This window comes from Agelaius tricolor, unplaced genomic scaffold (genome assembly GCF_023055355.1).
Source record: "Agelaius tricolor isolate 1412-34295 unplaced genomic scaffold, bAgeTri1.0.p SCAF_3, whole genome shotgun sequence".
NCBI classification, from domain to species: Eukaryota; Metazoa; Chordata; class Aves; order Passeriformes; family Icteridae; genus Agelaius; species Agelaius tricolor.
In genome coordinates, this window is record NW_027269263.1 from 5,545,559 (window position 1) to 5,565,646 (window position 20,088).

Here is a 20,088-nt window from a genome sequence, read left to right on the forward strand (position 1 = left end):
CTTGTAGTTTCCCAGATCTTCTCTCTTGTCCTTCTTGAAGTCAGGGAGACACTTGTTCTCCTTCATCCTTCAGGAACTCCTCTCATTCACCATGAGCTCCAAGATCATTTTGTGTAACCTGGCAATGTCATCATCCCTCTCCGTCAGCACTCGTGGGTGAAACCTGTCAGGGCCATCAGTCAAAAAACTTAAGAAACAGGGAGAAATCACTGGAAAGCTGTTCCTCTGGAGAACCAGACAGGGTTTTCACACATAGTTTGCGTATTTGTTACACAAGGAGCTGTTCAGTGTTCAGACCACAAGACAGTTAATAGAAAAGTGTGACTCCTGTTTTATTCCAAGTTCTGATACACCTGCTGTGCAGTGAACTTTTGCACTTGGAACACGAAGCAAACCTGTAGTGCTTGTCAGTTCATTAACTGTATTCAGTTTTATTAAATTAGAAGCTTGCAAAAATATACTCTACACAAATAATTGTCTTTGGGGTGGTTCTCCTTAGTTTCAGTGTTGGTATAAGTTGGTAACAGGATTAATTTTTCTTTCATATGTTAAGTGATCAAAACACCATATACCTTTTTGTTCCCCTCTGCACTACTTTTGCATTTGCACAGGCATACTTCTGAGTAAAATATTGAAAACAGACTAACTGGATAATAACCTCAGGAAAAAAATAGTTCTGCAAATTTGCTTGTAATTTGTTTCATTTGCTTTTCATATCAGGTATTTGATTTATCCCGTATTCTTCGGGATTTTAAAAGGTTGCTTTTTGCTACTTCTGCTTTTGATAATAAAGGAGTGCAATCCCAAAGATTCTTTTGTTTGGCAGGACTATCTGAACTGGTTTCTGCCTGTGTATCAGTGTGTCTTTGTGTGGAATGTCAGGAGAAAATGCAGTTTGCTTCACCAAGAAAGGAAAACCTGCAGCACTGGGCTTTATTGCAAGGTGTTGACAGGTGCTTGCTTGGACCATGGATGCTTTTTGTATGGGTGCCCTGTCCTGTCTGTAAGTCAGGGAGGGAAAAAATGACTTGCTTGTGTTTGGTTGGGTGTTTTTTAACTGGCAGATGCAACACCACTTCTTAAAATTGTATTAAATATATTGTGTTTTTCTCTCTTTCCTCATTTCTGCAGATCTGTCAGTGGAAGAATGCTGTGACAAGGGTGTTGAATGGGCAGTCACAAACAGAATATGTGCTTCTCTGCCATTAATATCCGAGTCTAGAGAATGCAGGTACACAGTTACATATTATATATTAAAACACAGCTTATACTCTAATGTGAAACCATAGGAATGGCAGGTTTTGGAAGATGAACTTAGAAGATGAAGCACCAACTCTTATATCCCAGCTTTTCAACTCTTATATCCCAGCTTTTCAAGTCCATATGTAGCCTTGGGGAGTTCTTCCCGAGTACCTACTTTTCATACAATCCAGTCCTTTTAATTTTTGGTGTCAGTCTACCTTAGATTCACCCACCCTGACCTATGTGGCATGAACAGTCTCTTACTCAGAGGTTTTCCCACTCTGCTCTGCCTGAGGATGCCTCAGAATGGCTGCACTGATGTCACCAAGCTGGTTGTGGATCTGGCCACCTTTCAGGGCAAATGTTTATAAAGGAGCACAGCAGATCCTGCACATGACCAATCTATGGTTTGAATGAGTACATATGTGTACTTTATGTGGGATAAATCATAAGTACATGTGTGAGGCAGCCTTCTGTGGTGCTACACAGGATTGTAATTGTCCTGCAGTCCTCAGCTGATTTAAGCAATAAGTTCCCCCACAGAGTGATTCAAGGAGATTCCTTATTAGCTCAGCTTAGGAAAGGAGCCTACAAGAAAGATAGAAAAAGACTATTTACAAGGGCTTCACACTGACAGAGAGCAGGTTTAGCTTGGATATTAGGAAGAAATTCGTCCCTGTGAGGGTGGTGAGGCCCCGGCACAGGTTTCCCAGTGAAGCTGTGGCTGCCCCATCCCTGAAAGTGCCCAAGGATGGCACTTGGATGGGGCTGGGAGTAACCTGGGATAGTGAAAGGTGTCCCAGCCCATGAGATGAGCTTTGAGGTCACCTCCAACCCAAACCATTATGTGTTTCTATGATTCTATGAAATGTATTTGACTGTACAAAATAGAACCCCTCTGTTAATATACGGATTTCTTAATTCTGCTGAGAATTGATAGGATATTTCTGTTGGTAATCTACTAAATGAAATAATGCAAGCGAATATTTAGTTAAGATTTTGATTCTACTGCATCTCTTATGTTATTGTGGCATTTGTAGTTTTTATGTCAATGATCATTTGCATTATTTTCTGCTGTTACATGCACTTGTTACATTTAATTAGTGGGGCAAACAACTGGTAGTTTGAGAGGCAGCTCCACAGAGAAATTTGTATTTAAAACACTTTGCTTCCCTCCCCCCTACTCAAATGGATTGCAGTGTGATTTAGCCTTGGTAATAATTATATAATGGTTGAGTTGATCTTTATTACAGAAGGAATGTGTCTTCCAGGGAAGTCAGTCTTGTTTTCTGACTTTTGCATTTATACTGGCATCAAAAGCAACCTCTTACACAGAAGAATTGACAGATAGGAAATAAATGCCAATTTCTGAAATACTTGAGGAGTCATAAGAATTACAGACAAAACAGAGGCAGGAAAAACAGGAAACCAAGTTTATTGAACAATCTAAGTCTAAATATCTTGATGATATAATAATCATTTGATTAATATGAGTTGAGATTCTGCTGCAAATAATTTATTCTTCAAAATATTTTAATTTTAGAGACTCACTTGGACTTCATAGGAACTGGAGAAAAAACTCACTAATGATCTAGCTTTTGTGCATAACTGAGATGCAGTTAAGAAAATTATACTAGTAAAATAAAAGGCACATAGTCTATGAGAGGTATGGGCACTTCTTGACAAAACCTTAAGTTGATAAACTCAGTTTGGTTGCATTTATTCTTGACTGCATGCTCCCCATGAAGTTTGGCTTCGCTCTGAAAATGACTAAGTAAAATTGGCATCTTGGAGCACCTTTTTTAACATCAATATTATTTTACTCCAGTTATAATTGCAAACTGGCATATCTGTGAGAGCTATAGAAAAATCACTTTAGGATGCCATTTCAGACACAAAGGTCAGGGCCAAATTCTACTCCTAATTGCTGGTGTAACTGTAAGAATCAGTGCTGAGGGAGCATGATTTTTTTGAAGGCACATTTAGGGTACTGGCACTGATATTTTACATTTATTCCTGCTGCACAAAGGCAGGAACAGAGCTGGATTCATTGCCCCTGCTGAGGTCTAGGCAGGTGAGAATAGAGGATTGAGAAACAAGATAGGTCACAGATTTTCAAAAGGACTTGGCTCCTACTCAGACTCCTGCCTGAAGTGGGAGCTGCTGGGGCACATGTCAGCATTCCTGCGGTGGTTTAATCCCAGCTGGGATCCCCTGACCATCCAGTGAAGGGTTGAACATCTGACATGAGTGCTCTAGAAAAGTGTGGGGGGTGGAAAGCCATATCCCTTGATGCCAGGGGGAATTGTTTGCCCTGCACATTTCAGCTTCAGTTGGCAAGGTTAGCAGGTGGATATATGGGGAAAACACATTCTGAAGTGAGCAGGCTTGATATTTCCTGAAATAAAAGGGATTTCCTGCAGTTACTGTGCAAAGACCATGCAACACAGAAGAGAATGGCTGTGAGTGCTTTCCCCAGTATGCTTTACAAGAATTTCCAAGCTTGCTTTGAATCATCTCTTTAGAGTAGTAATAGCAGTGGTGCTTCAGATTCAGTCCCTCCCCCAAAGGAAGCCCACTGCTAGAGTCTCTTGTGTGAGGAACCAACTGCCTCATTGAGTTGGAGTTGCATCCCCTTAGCTGTTTCCCAGACATTTAAAATACATCCACAGTGATCATAGAACCATGGAATGGTTCGGGTTGGAAGGGACCTTAGAGACCATCCAGTTCCAACCCCTTCCATGGCAGGGACACCTTCCACTATCCCAGGCTGCTCCAAGTCCTGTCCAACCTGGCCTTGGGCATTTCCAGGGATGGGGCAGCCACAGCTTCTCTGGGCACCCTGTGGCAGGGCCTCATCACCCTCACAGCAGAGAATTTCTTCCTAATATCCAATCTAAACCTACTCTCTGTCAGTTTGAAACCATTCCCCTTTGTCCTGTCACTCCCAGCCCTTGTAAACAGTCTCTCTCCATCTTTCTTCTGGGCTCCCTTTAGGTACTGGAAGGGGCACTTATGTCACCCCAGAGCCTTCTCTTTTCCAACCTGGCCTAGGGCACTTCCAGGAATGGGCCAGCCACAGCTTCTCTGGGCACCCTGTGCCACTCTCCCACCACCCTCAAGGGGAAAATGTCTTCCACAGAAAGAATTGCTCTCCATCCCTCTCATTCTCACATCTGCCGTGTCACAAGGTGACAGCTCTGGGTTCCGGAACATTTTAGGGCTTGTCTCCCCAAGTCCCTTGTGGTTCCTGAGGGAACCAACTGTGTCAGTGTCACTCACTGAGTGTGGTGTGGTTCACACCACAGCCATACTCACTTTTTTGTCCTACACAAGGTGAGCCAGACCATGTGTGAAGTCCACAAGTTCCAAAGATCCTTCTGGTTGCTCTTGCTCCAGCTTTCAGCTGAAACAAGGCTCTGGGCCCAATGTCTGCAATCTCTCACTGTGGTTTCTTGCCCCACACATGATTTTATCTCACTGCATTATCTCTCTGGACAATGTCAGTGTTTATCTCTGTGTCTCTGTGGCTCAGTTAATACAAGTGTAGAATTTTAATGAGTAATATCTCTGGCTGTCATCGCAGTGGGTCTTTTCCCATTCATTCATTTTCCTGTGGTGTGGTTGAACTCAAGGCAGCTGGAAAGAGCTGCCAGTTAATTTTGGAACTCAACCTGTCCAATAAGTCTTCTTCCTTTCTAAGTGAAGAGTTTCCCCTGCACAGAGCTCTTAGCAAGTGAACTTAATTCCCTTGCCAGAAACAGTCTGTCTCCATATGGTATTTGCATGCCTTTAACAATGTGTAGCCTTTCTGGAATGACACCAGGAATAGCATTATTTACTAGTGCTGCAAGAATGCACACTGAACGATCCAAGGCTGGAAGACCTAGCTTGTTTTTGCAAAATCATTATTTTTGATTTTGATATTTTGTCCAAGACCCTTCCACTGTACACATGAATAGCACTGACATAGCTTGAAGGAAGTAGAATGAGAGAGACAGAGGGTAATAAAAGTAGATTGAGAAAACATTGTTTTCAGAAAAAAAAGTTAAATTTTAATGCTTTTGTGAAAAGAAGAGAAATTAAAAATAGATGATTATGGAATCTGTGCTGGTTTAGGAGTGCATCCTCTACACAGGAGAATAATAAATGTGAAAATATGGTGGATGTAAGTGGGTGTGTAGATTTTAATTTGGAAATTAACTCCATGAAAATCAGCCACATTGGTTAAGTTTTAACAGAAAGTAAAAGTGAGAATATAAAACATGACTTCTTAAACTTGATTTATAATCAAGTTATCTAATAGTGAAATAACTTTTAGATCAACATCTGAAACAATGAATAAGGATTTTTTCAATGTCTTGGTGATTTTTATTCACTAGTGAGCCATGAAAAAAATTCATCCTTCAAAAATACATGATTTTGCCTGAAACATCCTGAATGAATATCACTTATGAGGCCTCATGCTCTTAAAGATTGAATATTTAGTGTTATACAGTATCTGCCATATTGTGAATAGCTGTTTATCTTCAGAAAAATTCTATTGCTCTCTTTTAACTGAAATTCAGAATAAGGCAGATAAAGAAAAAACAGCTTTTGTCTTTTTAAAGTATTACTCCTAATTAAAAAAACCCAGATTAATACAAAGGTACTACTTTATTTTCTCTATTTTTAGGGACCAATATTTTAATGGTCCACAGACTGTTAATGGTATAACACCAAGAGGCAAATCTAAATATTCTGTTGGCTGCTTCACCTTGCTGGGGGGCACAAAGGGAGCAGGTATGAGCTGAGGCTGTCATCCAGGGAGACCCCTGTGGCTCAGGGAATGCAGGGAGAGACCCTGCTCATCCCAAACTCCCTGGAGCCTGCCTGGCTGGTTTGGTGATCCCTGGCAAACAGCAGCACCCGGGCTGGTGTGCAGAGGGAAAAGAAGGACCAGCACTGTGCAGGTATTTCCAGCATCTTCCTCTGCCATCTTTCAAGGATTTCTGCCTCTGTTACTGCCACACTGGTGTTTGGAGTCCCCAGCAATATTTGCTACCAGTGCAACTGGGCTGTAGGATTTGGGCAATGAAGTGTGATTTTATTGTTGTTGTTCTCAGAATGAACAAATGGTATTTTAATCTAGTATCCAGTCGATGTTTAATTCCTTGTTACAGTTGGGGTGGACCACATGACTTATGAATACAGCTGTGGGAAACATTTTAAGAAACTTTCTTGTTTTGGTTGAAATAGCTTGTTTTTCAGAGATTTCAAAGAGTTGGCTGGTGTTTGAAAAAAACAAAGCCACACCAGGAATCAAACAGATCTACTGAAAGACTGCTGTTGTTTGTTTATTTGTTTGCTTGTCTGTGGCTGACATATCTAGCTCCTCAAGAGAATCTGAAGGGGTAAAGAGGCTGGAAAGTCTCAGCTCCCACACTCTTGGGCTTGGAGTTCAGTTTTTAGAGGCTTCCAAAGCCCTGAAAGTCAGACCACCCCAGAGCTGGGCAGGGAATGGAAATTCTGCTTCAGAGGGAATTTCAGCAACAAAAAAGCTACATATTCTTCCAAACTGGAACTAAATCAGATATCAAAAACTTCAAATATCCTGCCAAATAAAGTTACTGTCCTGGGCTTAACTTCTTGCTATAATTGCTTTTAGAGTTCATTTTTGAATAATTTGTTCATGAATTTATCCTGGCTTTTAGTTCCTATGCATTGAAATACCATGGCTGTTTTTGTCCAAGAGGGAACTGCACAGTCAGACCATTACTAATGATGGAACTGTATAATTCTAGAGTGGTTTGGGTTGTAAGTGATCCATGTACAATCTAATAAATAGGAATTGCAATCTTCAGGAATGTGTCTGGACAAGCTGGCCTCACCCACATGCACAGAGATCCATAATCTGAGCCCAGTACCCACATGTCCCCCGCTTTTGCCTGGCCTTAGAGCAGAGGGAGTCCCTGATACCACCTGGGAGCTGAAAGGTCATGCCATGGTCCTGGAGAGCAGGAAAGCTCCTCCAGAGGGGGATGCATGGTAAGCCATTTATCTCAGGTGATGGTGGGAGAAGCCTGCAGTTCAGTGGTTCCACTAACCCACTCCTTTTCCTGATATTATCAAATTTCCAGCAGTGGAATAGGGGATTTTCAGAAGTACAGGGGATTTTTTCCTCTGTTTCTCAGTGTCTGTAACAGAAAGTAGTGGTGGAAGAGCTTTATCCACAAAACTACCCAGCAAAGCAGAGTTACACATAAAAGCAGAGTGGGGAGAGGAGAATAGTAATACAAATAGTAATAGAAATATATAGAAATATTAGAAAAATATATAGAAATATATAGAAATATATAGGAATAGAAATATAGTAATAGAAATACAAAGCCAGTCTTCCCTGGGCTTTGTATTCATGTGACAGCAGTAACCAGACTGGAGGAGTTTAAAGCCTCCTCATGCAGATTTTTTCCCCCTGCAGGAACAAGTTTCCAGTTTTTTCACTGACACTGAGATAAAATAGAGTGATTTAATGAGCAGTGTAACAAAACTAAGTTTTCTGCACAATTTTATTCTGTCTCCTCTCTGCATCTCCCTGCCCTGTAATACTTTTCTTTCCCTTGTCTTTCTTTTCCTCTTGCTTGCAATACACTCTGCTGTTTCTCAATGTGACTTCCCTTGGTATCTTCATTTTTCTCCATGATCTCCAGTTGTCCCACAGAACAATGCTCTGATCTTCCTTCCACATGCCATACCTGTTGACTTGGGGCAGGGTTAGACTGGGATTGCAGGTTTTCACAAGATCCAGGGACTGACTTCTTGTCACATTAATATTTTCTGAAAAATCCCTTCGCCCAGGATTTTTCTCCTGGGAAGCTGAGAAGCCTCAGAGAAAAAGGAAAACAATAATTGTCTGATTTGCTTCTCCTGTGTTTTGCTCCTTTGGAATGTGTTTGGAGATTGTTTACTCACAGGTGATGTTTCTTTGCATTTCTGGTGTGAGTTGTTTTGACTCATTGACCAATCAGGGCCAAGCTGTGTCAAGGCTCTGGAGAGAGTCACGAGTTTTCATTATTATCTTTGTAGCTTTCTGTAAGTATCCTTTCTGTATTCTTTAGTATAGTTTAGTATTCTTTAATATAATATAGTATCATAAAATAATAAATGAGCCTTCTGAGAACATGGAGTCAGATTCATCATTCCTTCCTGCCACGAGGGACCCCACAAATACAATGACTTCTCCCTTCCATCAGCCTCCTCAGCCACCAGCTGTCACAAAACATGCCAGAATGCAGCCCTGAGTTCCTTGAGTCCTGAGGCAGGTGTGGTTGAAGTTTAAAAAAGTTGCTAGGACAGACTGCAAGGTAGATCAGCAATGAAACCGTACTAACCATGTCGCACAGACAATTTGTCTCCTCCCAGAGAATATCTTTGTGTTGTAACAGTGCTCCCACTGAAACCCCTTTCCACATAACTAGTAGGAGTACTAATTCTCAAATGTTGCATCATGTGTTCCTGACCAATATGAGACATTTTTCTCCCCTTTCTTCCCTGCTGCTGCAGCATGACCCAGGTGCAGTGCTGCCGCAGCCAGCTGGAGAAGCAGTCCTGCTCCGACGGGGTTGAATTTGCCAACGCGCGTGAGGAGTGTGACTCTCATATTGCCAAAAATTCCACCTGTGAGGCCGAATACTTCAAGGTGAGACATCAGAGATCTCGAGTTTTGTGTTGCTGAAATGGCTCCCAAGGTATTAAAGAGTCTTTTTTCCCTTCGTGACCGTCAAAGAAATCGAGATTTGTCAGTTCTGCTTTTGAAGGTTGTTTATTTTCTCTTATCCATTACATTCCTTCTCTGACCTGCTGAGATCTGTCCGTCAGGTCAGGTTGTTGCACAGTGACTGCCCTTGGGATGGTGTTAACTTTTTATACTACAAACTGCGTGTCCTTTATTTACAATAATTTTCCAGTACCTATCACCTATGTCAGACAGCCTGTCTCTATTCTAAACCAATCATGCAGTGTCACCATCCCAGCAGAAGATGGAGGACAAGAAGAAGGAGAAGAAGGACAGGACACACCCAGATTCCTCCATCTTGCTTCTTGAAGCCCCATTCTAAATACACAAAATTCTACTTTTTCACCCTGTGACAAATTAACTATCATTCTACTCAAACTCTTGTGGCTTGTAAATCTTCACACAAAGTTGGTAATTGTTTTCTTGGGCAAAAATCGAAGGCACAGGTGTTTTTGACTCCATACCAAGGTCTCTGAGCCCCTTGCCAGGGTCTCGAGTCCTCCAGGGCAGTCAGAGGAATATCCTGGGTTCCAACACAGAGATACTCCTGTTTGTCTCCAAGAAGTGGAATTGAGGTTATTTAGGGTTGGCCCTGAAGGTCATTTGACTCAGTTTGCTGCACATGAGTGGTTTTTTTCCTGCCTGAACCTCATGTCTCTGTTACAATTGTTTGCATTGTCCTTCTCTTTGAGAAGTTTAGCTCTTTAAGAGTTCTGGAAAATTCCTCTGAGTTATTAGTGGGGTTTTGGTTAGCATCTAATGGATTTCAGCAAGGGAGAGACCTCTTGTGGACAGATACCAAAAGCAGTGTTACTACAGGATTCACACCAAAACTGACAACTTAAATCCAAACATAAATAATAAGAAATATTGTAAAACTATTGTAAACATTACCTAATCAAAAGACCTTATTAATCTACGGAACTGCAGGTGCTTCCTAGTCACACCAAAAATTATATCTTCAAATTTCTCAAGTGTAAATTTACTACTTTATTCCTTTCTGTGAGAAGGCAGTCAAGGGATCATAGGAATTCAGGTAGGACACAGCTGTCCACTGTCTATTCAAACATGGGGAGCAAGGTAATTTTGGTAATACCAGAGGGGAATATTTTGATATTATTATTATTGGGGTGACTGAAGAAGCAGAGGCCTACAGGCAGTGAAAGGGTGGTATAACAACTTGATTGTTGGCCATCACCACAGCTGCAGAGGAATCTTGGCTCTGGCTCCTGGAGCACCTCCTGCCCAACCTTCTCCTCTGCCCTCAGTGTCTCCATGTTGTTACCTTACACATTCTCACCTCCTCCTCTTCTCTATCTGGAATTAAAACTGCCCCACTATCTCTGTTTTGATTGTCTTCTCAAATATGTTATCACAGAGGCATTACCATCATCTCTAATTGGCCCAGCCTTGGCCAGTGGCATGTCCATCTTCAGAGCCATCAGAGATTGGCTCTGCTGGACATGGTGGGAGCTTCCAGCAGCTTCTCACAGGAGCCACCTCTGTGTCCCCCTCACCACCAAAAACCAGGCCGTGCAAACCCACCACACCAGTTAAGATAACACATGGCACTTTCCATCTCTGGATCATTTTGGCTGAAGTATAGAATAAATCATTCTCATTATCAAGATGTTAAATCAAGATATATCATGCACAGTTAAAATAAATATGGGTTGGAACAAATGGTTCAGGGCACACAATTATGTTAATTGAAGATACAGTGTCTTACAGATATTGCAAGATTTAGCAAGTTCTGTACTTGAAGTTTCACACGAGCTGGAGAGAGAGGCTTTTCAAACGGTGGTTCAGCCTAAAAGAAATAAGGAATTTAAGGCTGTTCAACAGTTCAAAAAAGAGCAAAATAATTGATCACTCTTCAAAAATTTCCAGAGAAACTCTGTAACTCCCAATATGAATATCCTGTGACAAGATAAAGAAGTGGACTGAGTCTTCCAGCAGAAGCCAGTGAGCATACCAGAGTTATACAATGTCAGTATTTGTCAAGGCATCAGCCTATTCAATAGCTTAAATAAGTTTTGGTTCTAAAAAATATGAGGGGTTAAGTCAAGTAATGAATCTTTAGCTCACTTTCATATTTTTGTCTTCTAATTTATGGTTGGGAAAATTGAATATTATCAAAATCATCATCATACATTTAAGAACTTTGAGAAGGGTGCATCAGGGAATTGCTTGATATGTTAGAATAAATATTGTGAAATCATCGAGGGTTTATTTCTAAAGTCGTCCAAAAAAGCCAGAAAAGATGAAATTATCCCAGACATAAGAGGATGAAACTGGAGAATCTGCCACTGGATGGAAGTAGTTGGAGGAACTAGTAAAAAAATTGGGAGTAGGGACCATCTCACCAAACAAGAGTAAATAAGGGAAAAATGCATCCTAGAGACTGGGAGGGCATGGAAACAACACCCCAGGAGATGAGGCCAGGCAAGAGGAGCTCCAGCCCTGCAGCAGTCTGCAGCACAGAACAGTTTCTGTTGTGTATTTAATGGCATCATACAAAATGGAAAACTTACATACTTCAGGATGCTGTTACTGTCTTGACTTCACGCTGCTCCAAGTTTTGAAAATGCCTTTCAGTTCAGTGCAGGGAGAGAAACATGTAATTCCTTACAAGGGAAAACTTAGAATAGAGGCAGGGATAGACATCTCAAAGTAATGCAAAACATTTCATCGTTGCCTTCTTTTTAGCAGGTGTGGTGCTTAAAGCACCAAACTATAGAAATTTGGTTGAAAGTTTAGTTATTTTATGTTCCATCTGTTCTGTGTAATGGTGCAGGCAACTTTCTTCAAGCAAAATAGATTCTGGAAGACAAAACTAATTAAAAAAAGCTTAAATCTTCTTTCATGTGACAGTAGCAATTGTCAGACACCAGTTCCAGAGAACAAAATACTTTTGCTGCTTTTTGACAGCAAGGCAGAAAACTGAATAAATCAGCAGCATCTTCTCAATTTAAAATAGAGGAAGCCTCCACAGGATTAACTTGTCCTGCCCTTGCTTCTGTGCTGCTCTTGAAGAGTTTGTAGAAAATTTTCCATCAGTGCCAAGGTGAGATAATTACTGACATAATTTTCAAAGCTCATTGACTTTGTTAATATTTTCATTTTCTTTTTAACAGACATGTTGTTACTGTTGTTTGCTGGGAAAGGCTGCCCAAGTTCAAGGACAGAGCTGTCAGCCCAACCCAAAGATGGGATATCAGTGTGGAATTGTCTTCAGGACCTGCTGTGGGAAAGGCCAAGAAGGCATTGATCTGTCCATCAGTGATTATCCTCCCAAAAAAGAGCCAGGTATTTTATTGCATACTTAAAAGAGTGAGACACAAAATGATACAGGGTGCAAGGAGTGTTTTCACTTTAAATTATTTCTGTTGGAATTTCTCTAATTTGACATCTCATCTGAGTAATTTAATGATGCATGTTTGGGAGCTCATTTTTTTGGCTAGTGACAGCTGAAAGGCTGTTGCTGAAAATAAGAGGCAGAAAGAGGTCAGTTTCTGGCATCAAACTTAAATGTACAAGAGCTTATTTTGGGAACTAATGATCTTACCTTGGAAACTGAATATAAGCTATTAATTTTAATGGCATTTTGCCCACTGAAAAATGTTTAATTAAAATGAAAATCAACAAACAATTCTTAGAATTGCGTTGAAAAGCTAGAGGGCCCTTGCCAGCTCAGTAGAATGCAAATGTTGCCATTATGGGAGGGACAAATGCCCACAAACCAGGAGTATTTGAAATGCCTGGACTGCCTGGGACAACTAAGATCTCCAGGAAGTGTGGAAAATGTTTCTTTTATTACCAAAAAGAAGGGTACCTAGATGCTCCTGACATCCTTATCCATACCTAGTCCACAGAGCTGAAGAGGATGAACGGGTATAGACTGACCCTTATAGACTTTCATTTGTTTGGGGTTTTTTCCCCCCTTTTTCTCTTAGACAGACCTGAAATGCAGACAGGTCATGCTCTGTAGTGTTGCCTCCCTCATGGGCTGCTGAGCACTGAAAACACCATCTGGCTGGCAGATCACAAGCCACAGATTTTGGGGGACATCATCCCAATCCATCATTTAAACACAAGCCCCTTCACGAAAGCTTGCACTGATCTGTTTGAGCCAGCACATTATCAGAGTTGTTCCAGGTCTTTCCAGCCTGGCTTGTCTCAGTGTCCCCCTTCTGAGGTAACATCTGGAAATGCCCTTCTGGGCAGTTTCTCTGTGTGTGTGCCCTTGTCTCAGGAGGGGAAATGCCCCATCCATTAGCACTGGCTGAGGTGACTGGACTATTAGATCCCTTGTAATCAGACATTTCTGCTAATGACAGAAATTTGCATGCTCACTGTAGCTGTATGGCATGAGAAATATGCCATTATGGGAACTGTGAGCGTGGCAGAGTATTTCCCTGCTTGCCTTTGTGGGCAAGTGACACACACAGCACACACAGCAATCATAATTATGGTTATTGTGGCACACATAAGAGCCACTATGCACTGCAAAGCTGGGGCAGGACAATGTTCTCATCATTCAGCTAAGAAACAAGCAGGTGTTTGAACCAACATCAAATAAACCTATTGATAAGAAAAAATGCTTGTAGGAAGGCAGAGCAAACAACACAAATAGACACTTTGGTTCATTGTGAAAGGGAGATGAGGTACTGTTTTGCAAGGCAGATTTCTGGACTAGAACCTTGTGTTTGTTGCGCCATAGCAGTGCATGAAGGGCATTCTGCTGCAGGGGTAAGGCAAGGTGGCTCTCCAGGTCATATAAAGTGTTGTCCACAGGTCAGACTTGATGGTCTTGGAGGTCTTTTCCAACCTAATGATTTTTTTTTTTTTTTGTGATCTCTGGTGTTGTGTCCCCAGAGGCCTGTACCAAATCCAACCAGACTTGGGCAAACTGATTGCATCAGCTCTGCATAACTGAAATTGAAATTGAATAATGCCCCTATGGCTTGAGGACTCAGTTAACCAACCCAGCCTTGTGCCATTGCACAAACACTGCTTTCACATCCTCTCTGTGACCTCACATCACTTGCTTGTAAGTGACTGCTGCTGGAATGGGCTCATGCACAGTCACTGAAACAAGCCTAAGTTTCCAAGTCAGCAAGCAGAGTATTTTGGAATCATGTTTTTGCACCCTACCTTCGCCCCTGTGTTGGAGAAAGTCCATTAGCTGGTTCTTTGGGGATGCAGTGGGTTCAAGGATGTGTTTGGCCCTTGTATGTCCTCATGTGGAGAGAATGGACTCTTGGAATATGTACACGAGGCAGGAATACCACAGTATTTAAGGATATATATATATAAAAAAGTGTATATATATATATATACACTTATATAAGTGTATTAATAAGTTCAATAAGTATATTAAGTACATATATATATATGTATGTGTGTGTATATATATATATATAAAGTAGTAGTATATAAGTATATTTAAAAGAATGATGTAACTATGTGCCCAAAAACCTAGGTGTGGAGTTCTTTTTGAAACGAAGTCTAAATAAATAACTGAGTTTAATCTGATTCTCAATAAATCTCTGAGTACCCCAAGCTACTATAAAGTCAGTGGAAGCCAAGCATGCCCCAACAACGTGCCTTATGAAAATGAGGTTAAGCTCTGGTTAAAAGCCTGGCATGAAGAACCTGTGTTTGAAAATATCAGTCCATAGGTAATCTATGAATACAGTGTGACTTTCATATTGAATCAGTCAGATGGAAAATGCCCCATGGCCATGAGCATTTGAATGTCAAATTTAAGTAAGAAATAGCTGTAAAATATGTAAATAATGTTTTACAATTTTGTTCTGGTTTGTCCAAAACCCTGATATGAGTTCCATCCCAATCACACAGTGTTTTACCTTGAGAAGAAAAGTGCTTTCTCCTCTAATGCCTATCTCTCCTCTTTTTAGTTGAAATTTCAAAGGAGGAACTGGACCAAGAAGATCCTTATCTGCATGATGGCTGCAGAGGTGAGTCCTGCTAGCCAGCTCTTTTGTGATTGCTTTCAATAAAGTGAAGCCAAATTAGATCTAGCCAAAGCCCTTTGCCTAGGATAGTTATGGGTAAAAAAAACCCCAAACATGAGGAAGAGCCTTTCCAAGGAGTAATAGGCTGTTATGTGATGCCTAAATAGTGCCCAGATACAAGGGAGGCATTGTCTCTCACAGTGCAGTCCATCTTATCCAACTGAAGCTGAGACAATACATTTAACTTCTAATTAACTTCTAAAGTGAGGTAATGCCTCAGAAGTGTCACCCTTGAACCTGTGGAGTGCTTTGGATTTTTCAGAATGTGGTGATCCTATATTAAATATGTGCATCTTTTGTTCTTCTCTTGGTGTTTGAATGTTTAAACATGTGTTTAAACATTAAATTAAACTTGTTTATATTTGAGATGCATAACCTGAACAAAAGGAAGACAAAAGTGGCTCTTGTTCTGATTAATGATGCTGCTCTGCCTCCTTGGAAATGTGCATTTGGAATATTGCTCTGCTAAGTATTCTGATTTATTGCTTGTCACATATGATTTACATGTCTATAAACCTAAACCAGCAGTGATTCATTGTTTTCTGCCAGCATTTCAGAACTCAGAAATGTATTTAGGATAAAAACAATTTAATAGGCTTATATTCCAGTTGAAAAATTATTTACTGTGCTCTATGTTCTACAGCTGTTACACTCTGGAGAGACTGGGAATATCTACCAGGTCATTAGTGAACCAGAGTCAACAATGCCTCTCCTCCTTGCTAATTAGAGGAGATGACACAGAAATATGTGTTACATATTTTCCTAGCATTATTTCTTCATGTAATCAGTTGTTGTATTTCTCAGTTAATCAGCTGCCTGCAGGAGATGGATTGGTATTGCTAATTGCCAATTGGTGGTTCTGTCTACAGTATAATTTCTGATAAACTTGGCATGCCAAAACTTCTAATTTCCTGAACTTTAACAGGGGAAACTTAAATTTCATAGGAAATGGAACTTCCAGCAATTTGTTTTGGAGCACCTTCATGTAACATGGGGAACTTAATTCTGTTCTTCTAACACTCCCACTACAGGTTTTAGTGTGTCAGGATGGAGCTCACAGTATTAGCAGAGATTCAGAGAGCAGAGGCTGTTGATCTCAACAGCAAAGCTATGGTTCCACCTAATTTTCAATGATGCATTAAAGGCCCTGTCCTCATTAGAAATTGTTGTGCTTAAAAAATTATTTATAATAACATTTTATAGCTGCAATTTCCCACATGGATTGTGCCTATCTCACACCTTTTGTTTAATGCCTATCCAGCCATTCTGAAAAACAGGACGTGAGTTCTGTTTGTACTAAGAATATCTGCAGCCTTATAACAAATAGTTGTTGTTGGAAGTATATAACCTTTTCTCTAATTTTAGAATATGAAACATTTTTAATATTCATTTATATTTTAACAAGGTCAGAAAAGGTTTCCTTAATGATGAGCCAAATTTTGTGTAAATTCTCTGTAGTATTCTCTTTCTGCTTGTCCCAATAATCCTTTTTTTATTAATTTTTAGATCTTTCAGTGCTTAGCCCTTTCTTTTGTATATGTGTATTAATTTCTTTTCTAAATAAATCAATTATCCTGTAAATTCATGGTTAGTTTCAGTTCCTATGAAGAGCCCCTTAATTACATGAGGCCTTTTAACATATTCATTAGGTGGTGGTCCCTGCTCCCAGCAGTGCAGAGACACAGGATCCAGCTATGTCTGCTCCTGCTTTGTTGGCTATCAGCTTCAACCAGATGGTATCACCTGTGAAGGTAAAAGAAATAAAACCATTGCTTTCATTATAAACATTCTTGTTTTAAAAGTGCAAGAATAGATACAAAAATACCCAGATGGAAGAAAGCAGAATATGCTTATGTCAGCTGGGGAAAGAGATGAAGTCATAAAAAGTTGATTTGAATGGAGTGTTGAAATGAGAATTGTGGAAAAATTAAGTTAAGAGAGGGTCAGTGGAAAAGGTGGAGAATTTAGAATGGAGAAGAGGCAGAGTTTGAATTTGTTGTTCTGAATAAAACCAAAACAGAATACCTATTCTCTCTTGTAAAAGTGGATTGTTATTGATAAGGCAGACAAAATAAATAGGGTAGGATTCTTTAGCTTGTTAAGGACACAACTGACAGAAAGAACTACTGTTCTGGACTCCATGAGTGGCATGGCAACTGTCAAGGAAGGATTTTTAGCTTCTCCCAGAAGAAGAACTGGTTTTTCCTGCACCCCTGTGTGTGGTCAGGCAATGCCCAGGCTCCCCAGGGAATGGTCACGGCCCCAAGGCTGCCAGAGCTCCGGGAGGGCTTGGCCAAGGCTCTCAGGGATGCACAGGGGGGGATTTTTGGGGTGTCTGTGCAGGGCCAGGAGCTGGACTCAATGATCCTTGTGGGTGCCTTCCAAGTCAGCATATTCTGATCTGTGGCATCAAATGAAATGGGCTGGGATAGAGGTTGCATTTGGCTTCTATTGGAATAAGATCCATCACACTGCAACAGACTTCAGGCTTGTGCAATGTGACATTTGGTTCTGAGCTAGTGAGCCCAGGCTCCTTGTTGCTTAGGGATGTGAGCCCTTCCAGGACACAGCTCACCTTGCCCATCCTGCATAGCTGTTCAAGGATGTCAAGTGTTCCAGATGAAGAGTGCCTTTTTCTGTCAGTGACTGGAAATGTAATCTTAAGTACCTCAGATACAAACTTCAGAATATAAATAAATATTGATGATTGGTCAGATTAACACTAACATAGTAGGACATATAAAAAGGAAGAGCTTTTACATTTAATACAGGTGGATGTCAGATTCTCTTATGCATTCAAAGTTAAAATGAAAAATAAATTCACAAAGGAAATGTCTATCAGTAGCTGTGCAGTAGAAAGTCACAGCTTGGCTCAGAGAGTCCCTCAACCATATGTTGGTGGGATGCAGAGCAAGGCAAGGATTTCTGAAAGTTTGCCCCATTCATTCAGTTACTATAATCCGACCATGAAATCTCTGAGGCTGGAAAAGACCCTAAAGATCATTGAGCCCAACATAAACCAAACACTGCCAACTCCACCAGCAGACCACGTATACACATCCTGGCTGTAACAGCTTTAGACATATCCAGAGACATCATCGACTGCTAGACTCAGTCAGATGATGTTGAGTCTCTGCTCTCACTCAGTTAAACTTCCTCTTCTTAAGTACGGTGTATCAGCAAGTCCTGGTTCCAACAGGGTCCAAATGTCTTGTGACAGCTGTGTAGCAGGATGTGAATGTGAGGCCAAATCCCCACCTTTGAATTCAGATGCTCAGAGGAATGCCTGGTTGGAGGTGTGCCCACAGCAAGCCTTCGACCTGATCTCCTCCCAGGGACATCATGCTTCTTATTTACTCTCTCTTATTTACTTGTAAATGGTTTTGCCTGTTGTAGATATTAATGAATGTATCACTGGGACACACAACTGTGGGATTGGACAGACCTGTGTCAATACACTGGGATCCTTCCGCTGCCAGCGGGACACGAGCTGCGGCACTGGCTACGAACTCACAGATGACAGTCGTTGCAAAGGTATGTCCTGTGCACAGAAACTGGGATCTTCCTGGCTTGAGTTAAACACTAAGCACGTCATCATGTCATGCTCTTTGGGTTTTGGTAAATACTCAGGTAACTGACACACACACACCTCAAGGACAGCAGTTTTCCCACCTGTCACCTTGCAAAAAACCAGATCATGCAGCTGAAGGCTGCTGCAATGATTTCCAGCAGAGATAACTGCATTTCACACTGGCAGTTTGTGTTGCATGTTAGGAGCTGCTCTGGGGACTAAAACAGGTGATTAGCAATGCCCAGAACTCACACTATACACAATACCCTGGAGATAATTTCTGGCTAGCTCCAGTCTGGTCTGTGGAATTGATTGTTCATTTGTGAGTGGAGTGCCTTAGTCCTGCTCATGGAGCATATCTGATGGTTTGGATGCACCTGAATTAATCAAGTTTGCACATTCTGGAGCGTGAAACAAAGTGTGGCAAGTGGAGCAACCAGGTGATTCAGTTTGAAAATGTGAGGGAAGATGCATCTTTAGAAAAAAGAAAGCAAGCTTTTATCCTTAGGAGGTTACAAAGGGATTAATTTCTAATCACAGCATTCCTAGGTATTTAAAAATGTGAAGGGGTTAAAACCACTGTTCTTGACTAGCTGTGTTTGAACACAAAGGTAACAGTCCTTCTTACTAAAAAAGTTACTTGTTTCAAGTTCCATCTAGCTTAAAGAATGCTTTTATGTGCATCTGTAACTTCACCTGGCGTGCTGCCTTTACAGAGATATAAATTAGCAGCAAACTCCAGCTGATGTGGAATTGGTTTTCACCATGTCTGCTCCCTCTAAGCTTAGACTGCTTTATAAAAAAACTAATTTAATTCCACTGAGTAAATTAACTCAACCAAGATTTTAGGTAAGGCTTTACTGTAGGAACTGATCAGTGATGAATAATAAATAGATTGAATAAAAAAAGCTGATGAACAAACTCCAATGCCAAACCTGCAGAACATCACACAATGTTTTTGAAAGTATCATGGTGTAACTGTGATCCCTTTGAAGTAACACTTCCATTGATTTGAAAACCATCAGATTTAGGCCAACAAATAGCTTACTGGCAAGTATTAACATATTTCTCTGTTGGAAAAAAAAGGAGCACAGATAGTAAATTACACCTGCAATAATATTAGAAAGTTCTTATCTGGGTAAGATATGTTAATATTGTTAATTATTAATGCTATGTTAATAGTGATAAGATATTCATGTATGGTTTTTAAATGCCAAGTAACATGACTGAGCTGTGCTACATGTGGAATCCTGCAAAACCCAGTTCAGTATTAATTCACATGGTCTCCACATTAATTTTTTAAGACCCACAAAGCTCTAGGGCTACTGTTGTATCAACTGCATGAATGAGAAAGCTGAGTTATCCTTTTGCTGGAGATTTTCTGTATTTTGATAGCTTTAGGAGATTTCATCCCATTGCCAGTTGGCAAACATTAAATTTTAGTTGCTTTATGTGGACAG

General features: G+C 40.7%; 1 protein-coding gene across 2 annotated transcripts in view; it reads left to right on the forward strand.

Moving 5' to 3' along the window:
• Positions 1-20,088, forward strand: part of FBLN1 (fibulin 1) — a 67,095-nt gene that overhangs the window by 12,688 nt on the left and 34,319 nt on the right. For both annotated transcript variants that reach the window (XM_071422292.1, XM_071422293.1), the window contains exons 2-7: positions 1,132-1,231; positions 8,785-8,920; positions 12,154-12,325; positions 14,941-15,000; positions 16,707-16,808; positions 18,454-18,591. In XM_071422292.1, coding sequence (XP_071278393.1) covers positions 1,132-1,231; positions 8,785-8,920; positions 12,154-12,325; positions 14,941-15,000; positions 16,707-16,808; positions 18,454-18,591 — 708 coding nt within the window. The remainder of the gene's footprint in view (positions 1-1,131; positions 1,232-8,784; positions 8,921-12,153; positions 12,326-14,940; positions 15,001-16,706; positions 16,809-18,453; positions 18,592-20,088) is intronic.